The 23083-nt window shown below is 41.5% G+C and overlaps 1 protein-coding gene across 2 annotated transcripts; it reads left to right on the top strand.

Moving 5' to 3' along the window:
• Positions 1–5052: 5052 nt before the first annotated feature.
• LOC121561383 (E3 ubiquitin-protein ligase RNF169) lies at positions 5053–15284 on the top strand. Of its 2 annotated transcripts, none has more exons than XM_041873962.2 (6): positions 5053–5464; positions 6167–6228; positions 6514–6603; positions 6732–6826; positions 7031–7133; positions 12925–15284. In XM_041873962.2, exons 1-6 carry the CDS (start codon positions 5077–5079, stop codon positions 14137–14139), a joined length of 1953 nt encoding a protein of 650 aa, XP_041729896.1. In that variant the 5' UTR covers positions 5053–5076; the 3' UTR covers positions 14140–15284. The 2 variants fall into 2 exon arrangements, with proteins under 2 accessions (XP_041729896.1, XP_041729890.1); XM_041873956.2 differs by having other exon boundaries at positions 6167–6234.
• Positions 15285–23083: the final 7799 nt, after the last annotated feature.

The raw sequence follows: 23083 nt of genomic DNA, 5'->3' as shown, positions 1-23083 counted from the left end.
TAGGGCTCTCTAACCCTGTTCCTGGAGAACTACCATCCCGTAGGTTTTCATTCCAACCCTAATCTAGTGCACTTGATTCTAATAATTAGCTGGTTTATAAAATGAATCGGGTTAGTTACAACTGGGGTTGGACTGAAGCCCTACAGGACAGTAGCACTCCAGGAACAGGGTGGGAGAGCCATGATAGGCTATTCAATAGGCACTTGTAACTCTATATTGTTGTTGTTTTTATCACACTGCTTTGCTTTATCTTGGCCACGTCAGTTGTAAATGAGAACATGTTCTCAACTTGCCTACCTGGTTAAATAAAGGTTAAAAAAAAAAAGATCTGTCTGTACAAACTTTGATTGAGGAAATTATGTCATTTGCATATTTTTTGCACTCACTCATCTAAAAAAATAGCACTACACCACTGCAAGTAAGATATGCGGTAGGTCTGTAGTTGGTGGTGTCTGTGTGCTGCATGTGTTCCCCGCTGGCTTCATCCATCTGAGCAGAAGTCAAAATGTAACCGTCCTGTGCTAATTATGAACAGGGTAAATAAAGCACCTTAAATGACAGCACCATGGACAACTTCTCCATTCACCGGGAGACTTCTTGCCACTATTTTTATATGCCGCTGACCATGTTTTATCCTTTTCTCCATGTACATTGTGTCATAGCCTACACTTGGATTAGCCTACACTGTAATTCATTAAACTGGACTGGATTATTTTACCGAACCAGCATTGCAATCCAATGCATGCACGATTTATGCAATAATTTTAAATGATTTATACTTTTATTTTTACTTTTGATACTTAAGTATATTTAAAACCAAATACTTTTAGACTTTTACTCAAGTAGTATTTTACTGTGTAACTCACTTTTACTTGAGTCATTTTCTATTAAGGTATCTTTACTTTTACCCAAGTATGATGATTGGGTACTTTTCCCACCACTTCCTGCACGTCATCTCTAGCTGACATCTTTGCTAACAGGTATTGTGCACAGAATTGTCAGTTGATATTTTTTTGGCCAATTTATTCATGACTAAATTTAGCCAACATTAGATAGTTAATCCAGAGATTCTTACATTTGCCTCGATTCGGCAGTCTCTTCCAGATCGTCATGGCTTTTGTAGTTCTTTATGATAGCCACTTTAGCAGATAATTAGCATTTCAGTTTTGGGGGGTAAATACAGGTGAATATATTGATAAAAGTCACCTTGTCCTAGAGAGATTTACACGGTTATCAAAACGTCACGCCAGGGTAAGCCTACACAAAACACTGCGCTTATTTTAAGTGTTACTAAAATCGCAATGGGAAAATTGAATGATTGGAACAATTTCCTTGTTTGACCGCTAGGTTTTTTGTGTACTGTGACTCTATAGGCTTTTTCAGTAGCCTACCTGTGGCTTGCTGGGAAGGTGGAATTTGCGCAAGGAAATAATTGCCCAAACTTGGACCACAGGACTCCAAGGGGTGCACGTTTTGGGTTTTGCCGTAACACTACACAGCTGATTCAAATGATCGAAGCTTGATGACCAGTGACACAAGCCTACCAGACGAGCTAAACCACTTCTATGCTCGCTTCGAGGCAAGCAACACTGAAGCATGCATGAGAGCACCAGCTGTTCCGGATGACTATGTGATCACGCTCTCCGTAGCCGATGTGAGTAAGACTTTTAAGCAGGTCAACATTCACAAGGCCGCAGGGCCAGACGGATTACCAGGACGTGTACTCCGAGCATGTGCTGACCAACTGGCAAGTGTCTTCACTGACATTTTCAACATGTCCCTGACTGAGTCTGTAATACCAACATGTTTCAAGAAGACCACCATAGTCCCCGTGCCCAAGGACTCTAAGATAACCTGCCTAAATGACTATCGACCCGTAGCACTGACGTCTGTAGCCATGAAGTGCTTTGAAAGGCTGGTCATGGCTCACATCAACAGCATTATCCCAGAAACCCTAGACCCACTCCAATTTGCATACCGCCCCAACAGATCCACAGATGATGCAATCTCTATTGCACTCCACACTGCCCTTTCCCACCTGGACAAGAGGAACACCTACGTGAGAATGCTATTCATTGACTACAGCTCAGCATTCAACACCATAGTGCCCTCAAAGCTCATCACTAAGCTAAGGATCCTGGGACTAAACACCTCCCTCTGCAACTGGATCCTGGACTTCCTGACGGGCCGCCCCCAGGTGGTAAGGGTAGGTAACAACACATCTGTCACACTGATCCTCAACACGGGGGCCCCTCAGGGGTGCGTGCTCAGTCCCCTCCTGTACTCCCTGTTCACCCATGACTGCATGGCCAGACACGACTCCAACACCATCATTAAGTTTGCCGACGACACAACAGTGGTAGGCCTGATCACAGACAACGATGAGACAGCCTATAGGGAGGAGGTCAGAGACCTGGCCGTGTGGTGCCAGGACAACAACCTCTCCCTCAACGTGACCAAGACAAAGGAGATGATTGTGGACTACAGGAAAAAAAAGAGGACTGAGCACGCCCCATTCTCATCGACGGGGCTGTAGTGGAACAGGTTGAGAGCTTCAAGTTCCTTGGTGTCCACATCACCAACGAACTATCATGGTCCAAACACACCAAGACAGTCGTGAAGAGGGCACGACAAAGCCTATTCCCCCTCAGGAGACGGAAAAGATTTGGCATGGGTCCTCAGATCCTCAAAAAATTCTACAGCTGCACCATCGAGAGCATCCTGACTGGTTGCATCACCGCCTGGTATGGCAACTGCTTGGCCTCCGACCGCAAGGCACTACAGAGGGTAGTGCGTACGGCCCAGTACATCACTGGGGCCAAGCTTCCTGCCATCCAGGACCTTTATACCAGGCGGTGTCAGAGGAAGGCCCTCAAAATTGTCAAAGACTCCAGCCACCCTAGTCATAGACTGTTCTCTCTGCTACCGCACGGCAAGCGGTACCGGAGTGCCAAATCTAGGTCCAAAAGACTTCTCAACAGCTTCTACCCCCAAGCCATAAGACTCCTGAACAGCTAATCATGGCTACCCGGACTATTTGCACTGCCCCCCCACCCCATCCTTCTACGCTGCTGCTACTCTGTTAATTATTTATGCATAGTCACTTTAACTCTACCCACATGTACATATTACTTCAACTACCTCAACTAGCCGGTGCCCCCGCACATTGACTATGCACCGGTACCCCCCTGTATATATAGCCTCCCTACTGTTATTTTATTTTACTTCTGCTCTTTTTTTCTCAACACTTTTGGTTGTTGTTGTTTTATTTTTACTTTTTTTGTTAAAAAATAAATGCACTGTTGGTTAAGGGCTGTAAGTAAGCATTTCACTGTAATGTCTGCACCTGTTGTATTCGGCGCATGTGGCCAATAAAATTTGATTTGATTTGAGTTGATTACTTGAATCGGCTGTGTAGTGCTAGGGCAAAAACCAAAACGTACACCACTTGGGGTGAGTTTGGGAAACCCTGCACTAGGGCGGCACGTGTAGGCTATTCCAAGGCGCGAACTCCGCTCATCCGGCAAGCTAAATCAAGCACACCCAATTTGTATTCCGCTGCGGTTGATGCGTTGAGTGACTGGGCGGGGATTGTTTTCAAACCTAGAGATAGGGACGCAGACTGAAGAGGAAGCGAGACACCCCACTGCCTCATTTTTTCGGATTAAATTACAGTCAATCAGGCACGTGCACAGATAGGGCTCTACCTGTGCAGAGCAAATGCCCCTTTGTCCTTCCAGTGCCCTTTTCGGTGGTAGTAGAAAACAAATGCTATAAATGTTTTTGTCCTTGTTATTCTGAACCCACTGTAAGCAAATCGTCGTTAAATTATCATCTATGCTTGAGAACCAAACGCGTGTCTTGATTGTTGACCAATGACCATTCATCACTACTGGCGCGCAAATGCATGTGTTCATATCCAGATTAGTGACCAGAAAGAACTTGTTTCTTTCCTCCAGTTTTTCCAGGCAAAAACAGAGTAGACCTACGTTATCATAAATATAAAATACAGTTTAGCAATGTACTACTCACTCATAGCCAGAACAATAGGCTACCTGACGATTTGATTGATCATTTTAATATTTCAGATAGACCTAGTTTGGGTGGCTACTGGCTATATGACTAAAGAATAACATCTGTAAAATCGCATTGCCTTCAATATTATGGGATGAAGATGTAACATATTCTGGCGACGTTATTACATTATTTGTGAGAAAGAACAGGGTTTACAGGCTGGCACCTTGAACTAGCACTCTGCAGACAGGCTGCCCTCCAAAGTGATGGCATGGTGCAGACAGAATATGCTTTGCATTCAATCCTGCAACCTCTGCTACAAGTAGGCTGTATGATTTTGCTTGCTCTGGACTTCAGAGAAGTGACATGATATATCCCTACTCTATATTGGCTGCTAACATTAATGAGTTTCAGCTTCAAATGCAGGTGTTAAACGCATTGTATTTCTGTAGCCTATCTTGAGTTTTCAAAATGCATAACTGTTTATGGCTGTAATGACAGGCTATACATTTGGGCAGCATTGTGAGGTCATGTTCACGTGTGTTCACGTGTGCACACGTGCGTGCATGCACGGGGGTCACAAGTGTTTTACCACTCTCTTTTGGGGGTTGCTGGTCAAAATGTTTGAATACATGATAGTGGCAACAAATGGAGTTGGGTTGGATATAGTAATGGTAGGCTACAGTATTTCTTACAATCTTCTATTTTGACTGGAATTGAGTTGATCATTGTTATTAAGTGCAGCATTTATTCCAGTTCAAAATAGTTTTGCTAATCAGATTGTGCTTCTTTCCCCTCTTCTTGTAATAATTGCTCAACAAATCCGGTGATCGCGGTAGGGGGAATTTCTTTTTGGGGGTGCCATTTTTTTAGTTTGAGCACATGCTCCCCAAAAGGTCTTTGCATGACTCAATGAACTAAGTAGACCTGACCGAGCTGCTATCGCACTGGTGTCTATGGAACCACCCCCTTAAGCAGACCAGAACTGACCATTGTTTTCAATGGTAAACGGCCTGAGTAACGTATCTCCATGTATCCACCATCTTTGGTAGGGAGAGACCAATGAAAATGGCGGCGACAGGTTCCGCCAGATCCACTAGTGGATTGGGTCACAAATGCAAAACCAGGCCCGCAGATATGCTGAAAACTCGGACACCTTCACAGCTGCTGACCCTGGAGGAGGCAAGGTGTCCGGTTTGTTCGGAGATTTTATTAGAGCCCGTAACTATGCCATGTAGCCACTCGGTGTGTCTGCACTGTTTCAAGCGGACAGTGGAATTTACCAGTTTGTGCTGTCCCCTCTGCCGGCTGCGAGTATCCAGCTGGGCCCGTAAACAGTCCCGGGAGAAAAGCCTAGTTAACATCGAACTCTGGGAAATGGTTAGAAAGAGTTATCCACAACGATGCAAGAGGAGAATGGAGCAGAGAGACTGTGAGACTGGTGGAGAAGGTATGCTTTTTTGACAACAACAGTTATTACAATTCCGTTTTAGTCTATGCTGTTTGGTGTTGTATTGGGTTAGGGTGCATACATTTGTTTATGTCGTAAGGATTTTGTCCAGTCTACTTAATTTGTTTCCAATTATAGGTTATGATCACGAACACAAAGTAGGAAAGCATATTGGCCTATCATTTTCATTCGCGGCAAACATTGTAACTGACAGCGGTGCTGTCATTCCGTGTTGGTAACACAACTGCAGTGCATACAGTTTCATGTTGAAAGTCTTGTTCTAGTTTAAAATAGTGTGCTATTTTGTTGTTAAAACGATATAATTAGGAATTAGAAGGGTTTCTGTTACATTGTAACAAATGCTATTCAACTCGGCGCTATGCGTTCTCCCGTCTTTGGTCATTCTATTGAACCAATAGGCTCTTGCACAAGGCAGGAGAACCAGACCAGTCAGTTTTGATATACCAGACTTGTCTAGGCATAGAAAGTTTCGCTGTGACTTGCCCAGACTTGTGGAGCTTTTTGTGGGAGGAGCTACTCTATTGACACAATCTGTACTGTCTGGGGTGTCTTTAAATGTAATATGTTATAGAATTGTGTGTATACCTGTTCTATACAGTGGTTCCCAAACCTTTTTGACCCAGCTCTTGAATTCAGAATCTTTTTGAGTGATTTTTATAATTTACATTTTTTTTTCTCCAGAGATTTTCCGCACGCCTGCTCAGGTATCAGGAGAGATCCGACTGGAGTATGGAAAGCAAAAAGTAAAGGTAATATTGTAATATGGGTTAATAATTGTTGATTATTTATATACAATAGTAGAGGTTTTGTGTCCCGTAGTGCATCCTTTTAAACATTGTACAATACCCCTAAACCCCTCAAAAGGAGATAACTATGTGTTTGAGACTTGGATTAGAGAAAATAAAAATATATTGATATAATTTTATTCCTATCACAAATTCCATTGTTGTAGATGGGCACACAACACATTGATTTTAAACAACCATGGGTTCAGTTACTATCAGTAAGAAGTGATTTTTCTTTTTCAGGTACCAATGAATGAAGAGAAAGAAGAGGGGAGGAGGAAAGTCCTCCACCACAGAGAGGGATGTGGAACTCTCAAGCGCTTTCAAGATCCTGTACGTTTGTTTATCTTGTAACCCTCTTATGAATAGATTGTTGAATAGATTGTTGCTCAGAATGGTATGCCAACATATTGATGAATAAGTGTAAACATGATGCTGAGAAATGCAACCCTCTCTTCCAGTTCTATGGGTTGCTGTCAGACTCGGAGAATGAAGAACCCATTGGGAAGAGAACCAGAAATGTTTCTGCGTTTGTTAGAAGAACAAAGATCTCAGCGTTTGTTTATTTTTTACATTGAGGGCTGCTTGTAACTGTGCAATAATGTTCTCATATAACAGTAATGAACAATCATGTTGCAAAAATTTTTTTTTGTTAATGCTGCAGTGTTGATTATTTGCAAAGCCATTGAACAATTGATGTTACATTGAATGTTTTTAGCGATTTTAATTCAGTTATTTACTCAGTCCCCTTTTCCATCAGAGGTCTACAGACCAATGTGGTGCAGAGAAGCCAGAGCTGTACTGATACAGAGGAGGGAAGGCGAAAAATAAGGTTGTCTACTCATCTTCCTGGACTGGACAAGGTATGAAGCTGTGCTTTTAAAGGAAGGTTTTAATCCCTAAAATGGTCAGAGCTGTTTGAAGTGCTTTAAGGTCCCAAACAGTCATTCTGATTCCCATGTAAAGTAGCCATTTGAGTGACTAAAATACTGTAGACCCCTTACTATATTTGGGGGATAGAAATGCTAAACATTTTAGATATTTTTTTTTTTCTCTCATGGCTAATTTCCCTTTCATGGCTAACTACCAGGAAGTTTGAAAAGAGGCTGAGTGGGCGGGGAGCTTATATTCATGAGCTCGCCTTGAGACTGACAGCTCTTTGAAACACCTATGTCAAGAAACTTGGATGCAGTGAGCAGTGTTGCAGTCAAATCTTCTCAAACAAATTTGGGTGTTACACAAAGGAACTCAAACAACATTGAAATTGGCATGTCTCTTGTGATGCGGTTCACAGCCGCACTAACGGATGTGTTGACATGACAACTGCGTCATAGTTTTGAACGACCCCCCCCCTTTTGTTCCATGCTGGCTGAAGACCTAGCTAGCCAGTAACTAGCTAACACCAGACACAGATGAAAGGGGAGACATACAGTGCATTCGGAAAGTATTCAGACCCCTTTACTTTTTCCACATTTTGTTACGTTACAGCCTTATCTCTAAAATTGATTAGATAAATAAAAATTCCTCATCAATCTACACACAATACCCCATAATGACAAAGCTAAAACAGTTTTTTAGATTTTTTTTCACATTTTATTACAAATAAAAAACAGATACCTTATTTACATAAGTATTCAGACCCTTTGCTATGAGACTCGAAATTGAGCTCAGGTGCATTCTGTTTCCGTTGATCATCCTTGAGATGTTTCTACAACTTGATTGGAGTCCACATGTGTAAATTCAATTGTTTGGACATGATTTAGAAAGGCACCCACCTGTCTATATAAGGTCCCACAGTTGGCAGTGCATGTCAGAGCAAAAACCATGCCATGAGGTCAAAGGAATTGTCCGTAAAGCTCAGAGACAGGATTGTGTCGAGGCACAGATCTGGGGAAGAGTACCAAAACATTTCTGCAGCATTGAAGGTCCCCAAGAACACAGTGGCCTCCAACATTCTTAAATGGAAGAAGTTTGGAACCACCAAGACCCTTCCTAGAGCTGGTCGCCCGGTCAAACTGAGCACTTGGGGGAGAAGGGCCTTGGTCAGGGAGGTGACCAAGAACCCAATGGTCACTTTGACAGAGCTCCAGAGTTCCTCTTTGGAGATGGGAGAACCTTCCAGAAGGACAACCATCTCTGCAGCACTCCACCAATCAGGCCTTTATGGTAGAGTGGCCAGACGGAAGCCACTCCTCAGTAAAAGGCACATGACAGCCCGCTTGGAGTTTGCCAAAGGGCACCTGAAGGACTCTCAGACCATGAGAAACAAGATTGAACTCTTTGGCCTGAATGCCAAGCGTCACAGGAGGAAACCTGGCACCATCCCTACGGTGAAGGATGGGGGGATGTTTTTCAGCGGCAGGGACTGGGAGACTAGTTAGGATCAAGGGAAAGATGAACGGAGCAAAGTACAGAGAGATCCTTGATGAAAACCTGCTCCAGAGCTCAAGACCTCAGACTGGGGCAAAGGTTCACCTTCCAACAGGACAACGACCCTAAGCACACAGCCAAGACAACGCAGGAGTGGCTTTGGGACAAGTCTCTGAATGTCCTTGAGTGGCCCAGCCAGAGCCCGGACTTGAACCCGATCGAACATCTCTGGAGAGACCTGAAAATAGCTGTGCAGCGACGCTCCCCATCCAACCTGATGGAGCTTGAGAGGATCTGCAGAGAAGAACGGGAAAAACTCCCCAAATACAGGTGGGCCAAGCTTGTAGCGTCATACTCAAGAAGATTCGAAGCTGTAATCGCTGCAAAAGGTGCTTCAGCAAAATACTGAGTAAAGGGTCTGAATACTTATGTAAATGTAATATTTCATTTTTTTATTTTTAATACATTTGCTAAAATTTCTAAACCTGTTTTTGCTTTGTCATTATGGGGTATTGTGTGTAGATTGATGAGGGGAAAAAAAAGCAATTTCATCCATTTTAGAATGAGGCTGTAACAACAGGTGGAAAAAGTCAAGGGGTCTGAATACTTTCCGAATGCACTGTATAGGTATCTTTGCCGTAGATTAGTAGTAAGTCGCTCTGGATAAGAGCGTCTGCTAAATGACTAAAATTAAACAATAAAAAAATGAATAGCATAAACTTTTAATAATATTTGCAGACACCCTACAGTCAAATGTTGGCACCAGTAGAGTAGCTATCTACCTACAGTGCCTTCAGAATGTATTCACACCCCTCAACTTTTTACACATTTTGTTGTGTTACAGCCTGAATTTAAAATGGATTAAATTGAGTTTTTGTGTCACTGGCCTACACACAATACCCCATAATCTCGAAGTGGAAATATATAATTTTAAAATGTTTACAAATTAATTACAAATTGAAAGCTGAAATGTCTTGAGTCAATAAGTATTAAACCCCTTTGTTATGGCAAGCCTAAATAAGTTCAGTAAACATTTGCTTAACAAGTCACATAAGTTGCAATGGACTCTGTGCAATAATAGTGTTGAACATGAGTTTTGAATGATTACCCCATCTCTGTACCTCACACATACAATTATCTGTAAGGTCCCTCAGTCGATCAGTGAATTTCAAATACAGATTCAACCACAAAGACCAAGGAGGTTTTCCAATGCCTCACAAAAAGGGCTCCTATTGGTAGATTGGTAAAAAATAAAAGCAGACAATGAATATCCCTTTGAGCATGGTGAAGTTATTAATTATACTTTGGATGGTGTATTAACACCCAGTCACTACAAAGATACAGGCGTCCTTCCTAACTCAGTTGCCGTAGAGGAAGGAAACCGATCAGTGATTGACTTTAAAACAATTAGAGTTTAATGGCTGTGATAAGAGAGAACTGAGAATGGATCAAAAACATTGTTACTCCACAATACTAATCTAAATGACAGAGTGAAAAGAAGGAAGTCTGTGCAGAAATTTCCAAAACATGCATCCTGTTTGCAATAAGGCATAACATTTTTAAAAATGTGGCAAAGAAATGAACTTTATGTCCTGAATACAAAGCGTTATGTTTGGGGCAAATCCAAAACAACACATCACTGAGTGCCACTCTTCATATTTTCAAGCATGGTGGTGGCTGCATCATGTTATGGGTATGCTTGTCATCGGCAAGGACTAGGGAGTTTTTTTTTGGATAAAAAGAAACAGAATAGAGCTAAGCACAGACAAAATCCTAGACGAAAACCTGGTTGAGTCTGCTTTCCAACAGACACTGGGAGACAAATTCACCTTTCAGCAGGACAATAACCTAAAATACAAGGCCAAATATACACTGGAGTTGCTTACCAAGACAACATTAAATGTTCCTGAGGGGATTAGTTACATTTTTTACTTAAATTGGCTTGAAAATCTATGGCAAGACTTGAAAATGGCTGTCTAGCAGTGATCAACTACCAACTTGACAGATTTTAACTGTTCACCGGGAGCTTCATGAAATGGGTTTCCATGGCCTAGCAGCTGCACACAAGCCAAAGATCACCATGCGCAATGCCACACGTCGGCTGGAGTGGTGTAAAGCTCGCTGCCATTGGACTCTGGAGCAGTGGAAACCCGTTCTATGGAGGGATGAATCACCCTTCACCCTCTGGCAGTCCGACGGACAAATCTGGGTTTGTCGGATGGCAGGAGAAAGCTACATGCCCCAGTGCATAGTGCCAACTTTAAAGTTTGGTGGAGGAGGAATAATGGTCTGGGGCTGTTTTACATAGTTTGGGCTAGGCCCCTTAGTTCCAGTGAAGGGAAATCTTAACGGTACAGCATACAACGACATTCTAGATGATTCTGTGCTTCCAAATTTGTGGCAACAGTTTGGGGAAGGCCCTTTCCTGTTTCAGCATGACAATGCATCCATGCACAAAGCGAGGTCCATACAGAAATGGTTTGTCGAGATCGGTGTGGAAGATCTTGACTGGCCTGCACAGAGCCCTGACCTCAACCCCATCGAACACCTTTGGGATGAATTGGAACACCAACTGTGAGCCAGGTCTAATCGCCCAACATCAGTGCCCGACCTCACTAATGCTCTTGTGGCTGAATGGAAGCAAGTCCCCACAGCAATGTTCCAACATCTAGTGGAAAGCCTTCCCAGAAGAGTGGAGGCTGTTATAGCAGCAAAGGGGGGACCAACTCCAGGTTAATGCCCATGATTTTGGAATGAGATGTTTGACGAGCAGGTGTCAACATACTTTTGGTCATGTATTTCATTTTCAATACATTTGCAAAAATGTCTAAAAACATGTTTTCACTTTGTTATTTTGGGGTATTGTGTGTAGATGGGTGAGAAAAAATATCTATTAAATTTTTAATTCGGGCTGTAACACAACAAAATGTGGAATAAGTCCAGGGGTATGAATACTTTCTGAAGGCACTGTATACAAACCACGCCCCTCTGCAAACACGCCTTCTCAGCTGTTGGTTACAAGGCGGTACTTATTTAAATTAGGTAAGAGAATTAGGTACCATTGGTGCATTAAAATGAGAGTTAGGTTGATGTCCAATGTTCCCTCTAAGCTGCGCCTGTGCAAGGCGGCGCACCACCTCCAGGACTGCCGGGCAGAAGAAATGCCAGGCCGCGCAGAGGCGCAAGAGATTGAACTTAACTGAGTTCACCGCATTAGTTTGCACTATATATAATTTTTTTCTGTGATCGAATCAACATTATATCAGTCCCTTGTCTTTTAATCACCTGCAAGTGAATTAATGTGCTTTTCAGATCAGTTCAGATCAGAGCCATGCGTGTGAACATTTGTTGATATTCTTTGCTAGTTAGCGAGTTATTAGCCTAGTTATAGATAAGTATAGGTCAGCAATGGAGAGTTACTGCTTCCTACAAGAGTACAAAACCTGTAGGCTACATTTCAAGCTGTCTTTGAAAGCGAGTCAGGTAAAAAGCTTATGTCTTAATTAAAGGGACAGTGTTGTATTTTGAGACAGGCTTGAATATGCAAATAAGCCAATATGCAGAGGTGTAGCCTACATTGTCTAATTCTCTGTATGGTAATAATAATGTATTTTATTTTGTAAAGTGGTTTCTTGCATCATACAACACAATACAATGCAATTTACAGTCACCTATTTGGCCCATGGTGTTACAGACTAAGTAAAAAGTCATTAATGTCAAGCCTTTCATAATGTAAAAACGTTTTTTAAAGTGTCATGCAATGTAGGCCTGAATTGAACACCACATACTGTATAGGCTACTGTAGGTTATATCATAGAAATAAAAGCTATTTCCATGTGAAAATGTTATGGAATTTGCTCCATTGGTTTTGTTTGGTAGGTCTACATCATGCTCAAATAGCATATTGGCTACTGTCTAAAACTGTAAGGTTGTACAGCCTTAGTGTTCACTGTAAACAGGAGCGGGAGGTTGCCAAAATTCTCACAACATTCCAGTTTACGCTCACAAGACCTAAAATTTGAGGGAACATTGGTGATGTCACCCTATCCCTTTAATAATCACCCCTCCTGAATCTAAGTATTTGACATGGGGGAGGGGACAAGTAACTTTAAGATCAAACTTGATCAATGTAGAAGCAACTGTCATTTTTCATGCTTTGGTCATCATACTTTGATCTGGTTTCATCCAAAAATCATCACATTCCAAGAAAAATATGATTTTGACTGTTCGTGACCTTTAAAACATTGCTCTTATTGTTTTTGTTGGTTTGTTGTCTCTGTACAGGCAAGTATTGCTCACAGCTACAATGCAGGAATCCTTCTGTCCTCTGAGAACAGCCGATCTCTTTCGGCACCCATCATTGTCCAAGACAAGAGGCATAGCTGGCGAGGTGTCATCATGGCATCATCAACACCTTTTATGGTCCCCCAGTCGAAACAGGAGAGGTCCATTAGCCCTGAGAGCAATGACAGTATCTCTGAGGAGCTGAATCACTTCAAGCCAATAGTGTGCTCGCCGTGCACCCCACCAAAGCGACTACCTGACGGCCGAGTGATGGAACCCACAATTGTGAAGTCCACCCCCCGGAACTTATTCCGCAGCCTGCAGAGGCTCACCAGCTATGAAGCCAGCCCTACAATCCTCCAGAAATGGAAGCAGATCGAGGTGGACCGTCAGTCTGTCAAAGTGACCTCGAAGGGCACCTTGACCAGCCCCATGAACGAGGACCTTGTCTTCAAACCAAGCCCCATAGAGGAGAAGCACGGCAAGCCCTGTAGCTGCGCTCCAGCAGCAAATAAGGGAAAAGAACACTTGGGTATGTGTGCCAAGACTGATTCCTCTGGGCAAGAGAATGAAAGAACTTGCATACATAATAAACGAAGACTGATATTTGACCAGGCCATTGGAGAGACCACCTTCCATCAAAAACAATTCACAAAGTTTCATACTCCATTTGTAGCTTTAACCAGTGAGGAGACTGTAAAAGAATGTGGGGTTTCTTCTGAGTCTGTGGTGGTACCTGAATCACATTGTGGACCAACTTCAATTCATCAAAATCTGACATTAGTCCCACATGATATGAATGCCAGTGTAAGGAGTTGCAAACTTAAATCAAAGGACTCACAGGATCAGAGGAAAGAGTTGGACAATAGAAACTGTGCCCAGAACCAACCTACCTCAAGGAGGGGCAAGAAGAGGAGCCAGAAGACCAAACACCTGGAGGAGACAGAGTCTGGACTCAAGAGGCCAATATCACAGAGCCAAGATGGTTTCAATATAGAGTGTGCACAGACTGACCTGTACATTCAACAGGTACAGCAAGAGAGAGAGGACAGAGAGCTAGCGTTGAATCTTCAAAGACAGTTTGACAGGGAACAGCAACAAATAGACAAGCAAAAGACCAGTCCTGACAAGTACTTTCTCCGGTCCTGCATGTCCAGTGAAAACATAATCAAATCCAATCCACGCAGATCAGGAAGAATTTCCAAAAATAATTAGCACTTTAATTGCAATTATTGAATGGTTATTCTTGTGCTTTTTTAAATAATTCAGTCAGCCAACTTCTTGCATACAATAACTATACTGCATTTGTTGCCCAGGTTCAAAATGCATTGCTTTTAAAGATTAACTAAGCCCTAGGTAGCCTATCTCATAAATTGTTAATGTTCATTTTGACGAATTCCTATTAGATTTAGTTTCTACAAACATGATTTTGCTGAAACGTCAGGTACTATCATTATTTATTTTCTTCTCGTTTGCAATTACTCATGAACATTTTTAAATACACTACGTCATATATTTCTGCAGTTAATGCACTGTGAGAGAAAGCAAATAATTATTCACAGTATGAAGTTGTGTTGAGATTCATACTGTGCAGACACTTGAAAATCTTTGTGTTCAGGCTCATGTATGATTCTGATTCTAGCTCAGCCAAGGATGTGGACACAAGATATAGTATTATTACTTTGTCAAACCCTTCATTCAGATTCCCATTAACCCGGTGGAGTAACACCTGGGTCGTATTCCGTTTCCCATGGGACCATAGCTGTCCCCCATTCTGAGAATATGGAGACGCCAACAGAAGTTTGGCTCATCCTCTTAAACATAGCGATCAATCGGAAAATGAAATGTTCTCATGCTCAGGCATTCAACAGTATTTGTCAGGGGTTTCAGAAATAGTATGTTTTGTCCTAGGATTGTGCTGTACTTCACAGAACGTTCAGCTATATCATATGTAGGATTAGGAAATTATAAGGGAATCATGTAATGTTTTAGGACAGCACACCTTCCTCCAGCGCCCAGCTCAGTGCCAGATGCAAATCACCAGTAATTTCTATGATCAAATTGAACTCAGACCTCAGCAGCTGATTCAGTGTTAGTGTTGTACACATTTGAATAGTGAAAGCTGATCCAAGATCTGCACTGCCATCCTATTTATTATTTAATGATCCACATTGTTCCTTTCTGCTGCAACGATGCACTTAGCACCTCTACGTGGTGTTTTGGGAAACACTTGTTACATCTTCGAGCATTAGGAACGATGCATTGTTAAAACACTCGTAAAATGTACCGTATTTTCCGCACTATAAGGCGCACCGGAGTATAAGCCGCAGCAGCTAAATTGAATGATGTGTACATATATAAGCCGCACTGGACTATAAGCCGCAGGTGTCTCTCGTACCACTCTCGGTTCCACTTTTACTTTTGCGTGCTACCTGTCTCACTCTTTTCCGGCCTCCAGCTTTTCCTGCTGGAGCCCGCCGCTTAAAGGTGGGGGGCGCGGACCGGTCATAGAGCCCATAGAGTTAAAGTTGGTGGACTGTAACCTGTCAAATCCATAGATTTAGGAGGTCTTCTAGTGGCCGTTAGCTGTAAAAATCCATAGATTAGCCGCACCGTTATATAAGCCGCAGGGTCGAAAAATTGGAAAAAAGGCGCGGCTTATAATCCGAAAATTACGGTAAGTTCCATTGCTGTGAAACCTTGCCCAGTTTATATCCTTGGCTCAGCTAAAATATTTTGCTCACAAACAGTGTCCATTAGCACCTCAATCGCTTTATATCTCATTGCCTTTCTTAGCAGAATTTATTTTGTATAATTTTGTATTCTTTTTAGTTGAAGGTAGATTCAGCAATATGATGTTACCATGAACAGCAGGGTGTCTTGCGACACAAAGAGTTGCATAGATGATCAAATTGTTAAGTCATATTGATTGGGTTCTGTCAATGTTAAGACAGTATTTGCCAGAGTAATGGTTAACATTGCAGAAACCCCATCAATAAGATTTAAAAATCTGAAAATCTGCACAGAACAACTGCAATGCAGGCAGCCTGAAAAGTGTGGGTGTTGAGGTGTACAGTCGCTCACAATCTAAAATCTTCGGTTGCAACACAGCTCCTGGTTAGTGTGGCCAGGTTAATTATATGCAATATGTGTAAACTCTTTGCTGAAAACTATTACAGTAATATTGGAAAGGGGCACAACATGAACATGTTTTTTGGATGGTGATTTTCTGATCAAATTCAATACCAGTATGTATTTTCTGTCAATCTTATGCCCACACTTCTACCTCTACACTCACTGTTGCGTTGTTGCTTTTCTCTCAAATGATTTATGCCCTCTTATTGGCTACCACAAACCAAAACGGCTCTATGCATGTGTATGGCACAGCTTTATAAAGCTGTAGCACTGCCAGAGCTTTATAGTTTTGATGTATATTAATCATGGGTTGACTGCTATAGTATGGTATTAATTAGCATAATTGTTTTATGTAATATTTCTATTGGAGATTCCACATTAATATATTTCATCAGCATTGTTATTTTTCTAATCTTTGAGTTGTAGTTATTATATTGTTTGAGATGCTTATTCAAAGGGCTATTATATTTTATTTCAGAAATGTCTTTCATATTCTATTTGATTCTTGTTTTCCTAAAGATGTATATTTTTCCAATGGCATATGCCAAAAATATGAGCTTTAATGTCCATTACTACTTAACATTTTTTAAGTATAAAATATTGCAATATACATTTTCACATTATTATGTACACAAATACTTTGTACATACAGTATAAATACTCAGATGCATATTTTAGTATTGGAGGGGAGAAATAGGTTAGTGCCAAATGGCTGATTTCTGTCGACTGTCATACATCTGCAGTTTTTTGTTTACTTTCCTGATTAAAGATTAGGTTATTGATTCTTTATAGTAATCAGAATGTACCACTTGTATAGCCTACATGATTGATTCATTGACAGCACTGTACTTTGAAGGAAACAACTTGTTCTGATCATGTCCATCCACATTCTGAAGGAACTGTGAAACACAATAACACATTCAAATGCAAATGTGAGGTGACTGACTTTTTATTTTCATTCAAGCGCTTGTCTTGTTTTATCTTTCACTTTAAATATGTAAAGAAGTTGGCAAGTATGTTATTCTGTATCTGGGTTTTTTCCCCGGTATCTGGTATTGAAATGTTTGAATGCTGAATGGCTTTCCAAGACATTGATTTGACCACTTAACTCAACACAATGACAGCAAAGACTTGTAATCTCCCTCACATAATATTAAAATCATTGGTTTGCAATTATATTTCAACTCATTGGAGGTCATACATAAAACTCTAAAAATGCTTTAAATGAACATGAGTTATTATCGCTTCAAATAATTCATTTGAGCTTGAGTTTCTAGCAAAATTCAAAAAATCTTACAATCTTTAAGCTTCTATTTTTCTTCAAGCTAATTGTCTTATAACTATATCTAGGGCCATGCTTTTCAGTTTTTTTTTATAGCACTTTGCTTTTACCAGTATTCCCAGCAATATCTACTAGTGTTTGTGCAAGTATAAAATCCTAGGAAATGTTATTTCATTGACACAAGGTGTTTCCAATCAATACGGTTCTGTATTTGGTGGGAAGGATCACCTAAGACAGGGGAGGCGTAGCTCTGCAAATCTTTAATCACACACCACCTAAGAGCAACTCCCTCCAAGTACATTGGTACCCCAGGTCCCCCTGGCCATTACTACACCAACAATTATATGCCATAGAAAACAATATTAATGGGCGACTGCACTTCCAGATTTGGCCTTGTTTTTCATCAATGCTCATTAAGAAATGCTACCGGGCATGACTGAAGGCAAACAAGAGTTGTCTTGGGGAGTGTGGTTTGATGTGGGTGTTTCTTGGGTGTTTCTTTGCCATTCAATCACAGCTAACAAAGTTTTGAAGTTGAGGACTTCTACAGTCCTGACTGACTCGCCATCTCAAGATAGTCAGCTAATTCAGTTCTATGTGTAGGCTAAAGCCTGCGCTGACCAACTTGTTTAGCCAAGCTTACAGCACCTAGCTAACATAGCCTGGTGATAGCTGCAGCTGGCTATCATATCTATACAGCTGATATTTCTCTATCAAATCAGTTATGGCAAGATAGCAAGAGCCAGTGTCAGGAAGGTGTTTCATAAGACACTCGTTCTACAACACCTTGCTATGAAAGTAGCTTGCAACTTAGTTTCAACGTTTCATCACCTCATGTACATACATGTACATAAACTGCCTGGTCTTGAGTCAGCTCAGCTGTCCTACAACACAATATTATATAACTGGCTAGTTTTGTCTCGTCTCTCTTTATGTCCGCTGTTATCTTTCCCGGGGGACAAATCCTAGAACTATACTGAACAAAAAAATAAACGCAACATGTTAAGTGTTGGTCCCGTGTTTCATGAGCTGAAATAAAATATTTAAGACAATTTCCATGCGCACAAAAAGCTTATTTCTCTCCAATTTTGTGCACAAATTTGTTTATATCCCTGTTAGTAAGCATAATAATGATAATAATAATAATCCATCCACCTGACAGGTGTGGCATATCAAGAAGCTGATTAAACAGCATGATCGTTACACAGGTGCACCTTGTGCTGGGGACAATAAAAGGCCACTCGTAAATGTGCAGTTTTTTCATACAACACAATGCCACAGATGTCTCAATTTTGAGGGAGCGCACAATTGGCATGCTGACTGCAGGAATTTACACCAGAGCTGTTGCCAGTGAATTGAATGTTCATTTCTTTACCATAAGCCACCTCCAATGTCGTTTTAGAGAATTTGGCAGTACGTCCAACCGGCCTCACAACCGGAGACCACGTGTAACCACGCAAGCCCAGGACTGCCACCTGCAGGATCATCTGAGACCAGCGACCCGGACAGCTGATGAAACTGAGGATTGGCTGGGCCTGGCTCCCCAGCGGGTGGGCCTGGCTCCCAAGTGGGTGGGCCTATGGCTGCGCCCCTACCCAGTCATGTGAAATCCATAGATTAGTGCCTAATCAATGTATTTCAATTGACTGATTTCCTTATATGAACTGTAACTCATTGAAATTGTTACATGTTGCGTTTATATTTTTGTTCAGTATAGTAATCACCTTTTGGTACTTCTGAGGTGTTTGCCAACGCCTGATGAGCATGGCAGCGTAGATCAGCTCCGGGCCCCTCTCCTCACAGATATGAAGGACCCGAATTCAGCTCCTATATCCGACCCAGCTCCTATATCACAGAGGGAGGGACAGACCCGTTGACTTGTGTGAGGCGAAGAAAAAAATGAGTGGTGTACATGGTGAGCTAAGACAATCAGAAATAAGACATTGCCAAATGGGCGCTTTCCTACAAATGCATGCATTCTGGAGAGAGACGCACCATATCTTCGCCACACCCTCCCCTTCTTCTTGATGCAACATTTTTAATTATAGTCAAGACACATTATCTTCACACACACAGTATTTTAGACTATTTTCACTGACAGCCGCAACATAATCAGATAGACCTACTGCCACGCGCACTACCAAAATCGCGGGCTTCCCAAACAATCCACAGCAAAAAAAACATTTAATAAGATAATGATCCTCTGTGGCTAAGTCATACTCCCTGGTGAAGTATTTTGAATGTGTTGAATGTCCGTCTCAATAAGCATGCTGAAAGTTTGTTGTCAATTTGTTTACTGTAAAATAGCATTGTATCTTGTCAAACACCATTTTTTCAAATAGTTTACTAAGGGTTGGTAACAGGCTGATTGGTCGGCTATTTGAGCCAGTAAAGGGAACTTTACTATTCTTAGGTAGTGGAATGACTTTAGCTTCCCTCCAAGCCTGAGGGGACACACTTTCTAGTAGGCTTAAATTGAAAATATGGCAAATAGGAGTGGCAATATCATCCACTATTATCCTCAGTAATTTTCCATCCAAGTTGTCAGACCCAGGTGGCTTGTCATTGTTGACAGACAACAATAATTGTTACACCTCTTCCACACTCACTTTACGGAATTCAAAATTACAACATTTGTCTTTCATAATTTGGTCAGATATACTTGGATGTGTAGTGTCAGCAATTGTTGCTGGCATTCAGTTGGTTTTGTGATGAATGAGCCATCTGATTCAATGAATGATCGAGCTGAGTTTGCCTTTTTGCCCAAAATGTCATTTAAGGTGCTCCAAAGCTTTTTACTATCATTCTTTATGTTATTTATCTTTGTTTCATAGTGTAGTTTCTTCTTCTTTTTATTCAGTTTAGTCACATGATTTCTCAATTTGCAATACGTTTGCCAATCGGTTGTGCAGCCAGACTTATTTGCCATTCCTTTTGCCTCATCCCTCTCAACCATACCATTTTTCAATTCCTCATCAATCCACGGGGATTTAACAGTTTTTACAGTCATTTTCTTAATGGGTGCATGCTTATTAGTAACTGGAATAAGCAATTTCATAAATGTGTGAAGTGCAGTGTCTGTTTGCTCCTCATTACACACCACGGACCAACATATATTATTTACATCAACAACATAGGAATCACTACAAAACATATTGTATGACCTCTTATACACAATATTAGGCCCAGCCTTTGGAACTTTGGTTTTCCTAGATATGGCTACTATATTGTGATCACTACATCCAATGGATTTGGATACTGCTTTCAAACAAATCTCTGCAGCATTAGTAAAGATATGATCAATACATGTTGATGATTTAATTCCTGTACTGTTTGTAACTTCCCTGGCAGGTTGATTGATAACCTGAACCAGGTTGCAGGCACTGCTTACAGTTTGAAGCTTTCTCTTGAGTGGGCAGCCTGATGGAAGCCAGTCAATATTTAAATCACCCAGAAAGTATACCTCTCTATTGATATCACATACATTATCAAGCATTTCACACATGTTATCAAGATACTGACTGTTAGCACTTGGTGGTCTACAGTCGTGGTCAAAAGTTTTGAGAATGACACAAGTATTGGTCTTCACAAAGTTCGCTGCTTCAGTGTTATGAGATATTTTTGTGAGATGTTACTATGGTATACTGAAGTATAATTACAAGCATTCCATACGTGACAAAGGCTTTTATTGACAATTACATTAAAAGTTTATGCAAAGAGTAAATATTTGCAGTGTTGACCCTTCTTTTTCAAGACCTCTGCAATCCGCCCTGGCAGGCTGTCGATTAACTTCTGGGCCACATCCTGACTGATGGCAGCCCATTCTTGCATAATCAATGCTTGGAGTTTGTCAGAATTTATGGGTTTTTGTTTGTCCACCCGCCTCTTGAGGATTGACCACAAGTTATCAATGGGATTAAGGTCTGGGGAGTTTCCTGTCCATGGACCCAAAATGTTGATGTTTTGTTCCCCGAGCCACTTAGTTATCACTTTTGCCTTATGGCAAGGTGCTCCATCATGCTGGAAAAGGCATTGGTCATCACCAAACTGTTCTTGGATGGTTGGGAGAAGTTGCTCTTGGAGGATGTGTTGGTACCATTCTTTATTCATGGCTGTGTTCTTAGGCAAAATTGTGAGTGAGCCCACTCCCTTGACTGAGAAGCAACCCCACACATGAATGGTCTCAGGATGCTTTACTGTTGGCATGACACAGGACTGATGGTAGCGCTCACCTTGTCTTCTCCGGACAAGCTTTTTTCCGGATGCCCCAAACAATCGGAAAGGGGATTCATCAGAGAAAATGACTTTACCCCAGTCCTCAGCAGTCCAATCCCTGTACCTTGTGCAGAATATCAGTCTGTCCCTGATGTTTTTCCTGGAGAGAAGTGGCTTCCACGCTGCCCTTCTTGACACCAGGCCATCCTCCAAAAGTATTCACCTCACTGTGCGTGCAGATGCACTCACACCTGCCTGCTGCCATTCCTGAGCAAGCTCTGCACTGGTGGTGCCCCGATCCCGCAGCTGAATCAACTTTAGGAGACGGTCCTGGCGCTTGCTGGACTTTCTTGGGCACCCTGACGCCTTCTTCACAACAATTGAACCTCTCTCCTTGAAGTTCTTGATGATCCGATAAATGGTTGATTTAGGTGCAATCTTACTAGCAGCAAAATCCTTGCCTGTGAAGCCCTTTTTGTGCAATGCAATGATGACGGCACGTGTTTCCTTGCAGGTAACCATGGTTAACAGAGGAAGAACAATGATTTCAAGCACCACCCTCCTTTTAATGCTTCCAGTCTGTTATTCTAACTCAATCAGCATGACAGAGTGATCTCCAGCCTTGTCCTCGTCAACACTCACCTGTGTTAATGAGAGAATCACTGACATGATGGCAGCTGGTCCTTTTGTGGCAGGGCTGAAATGCAGTGGAAATGTTTTTTGGGGATTAAGTTCATTTTCATGGCACAGAGGGACTTTGCAATTAATTGCAAGTCATCTAATCACTCTTCATGACATTCTGGAGTATATGCAAATTGCCATCATCAAAACTGAGGCAGCAGACTTTGTGAAAATTAGTATTTGTGTAATTCTCAAAACTTTTGACCACGACTGTATAGCAGCTTCCCACCAGAATGGGCTTTAGGTGAGGCAGATTAACCTGAAGCCATATTACTTCAACAGTATTTAACATGAGATCCTCTCTAATCTTCACATGAATGTGGTTCTGAATATAAACAGCAACACCTTCACCATTGGCATTAATATATTTTCTGTAAATGTTATAACCTTGTATTGCTACCACTGTATCATCAAAGGTATTATCTAAGTGAGTTTCAGAGATAGTCAGAATATGAATGTCATCTGTTGCTAGCAAATTATTGATTTCATGAACCTTGTTTCTTAAGCTACATATGTTAACGTGTGCTATTTTGAGCACTTTTCTTCTGGGATGCTTATTTGTTGTGAGACCATGGATGGGCAATTGGGCATCATTGGCAAAAGTGGGCATGTAAGTAATCCATACCCAACCCTCCAGTAAATTGTGACGGACTCACAAAACTCTGTTTTGGACTAGACTGACATTATGACCAAATTATCCTATTTACACTTTGTAGTCAGTTTTGACACTAGAATTTATGTTTCTGACTCATATGGATGCCACATAGTCTGTTTAAAACCAGATAAGTTGGTTCTAAGGGGCAGTTGACCTTCAACTCCACCCCAAGCTGCAGAGATGCTCAGAGG

The sequence above is a fragment of the Coregonus clupeaformis genome, chromosome 5 (assembly GCF_020615455.1).
Source record: "Coregonus clupeaformis isolate EN_2021a chromosome 5, ASM2061545v1, whole genome shotgun sequence".
Classification (NCBI taxonomy): Eukaryota; Metazoa; Chordata; class Actinopteri; order Salmoniformes; family Salmonidae; genus Coregonus; species Coregonus clupeaformis.
Note: the sequence above shows the minus strand (reverse complement) of the source record. Positions and strands in the feature narration are given on the sequence as shown.

Coding starts and splice junctions, on each gene's coding strand:
- LOC121561383 (XM_041873956.2), top strand. CDS start 5,077: ATGAAAATGGCGGCGACAGGTTCCGCCAGATCCACTAGTGGATTGGGT. Junction 6,235..6,513: donor ATGGAAAGCAAAAAGTAAAG/GTAATATTGTAA, acceptor TTTCTTTTTCAG/GTACCAATGAATGAAGAGAA. Junction 6,827..7,030: donor AGAAGAACAAAGATCTCAGC/GTTTGTTTATTT, acceptor CTTTTCCATCAG/AGGTCTACAGACCAATGTGG.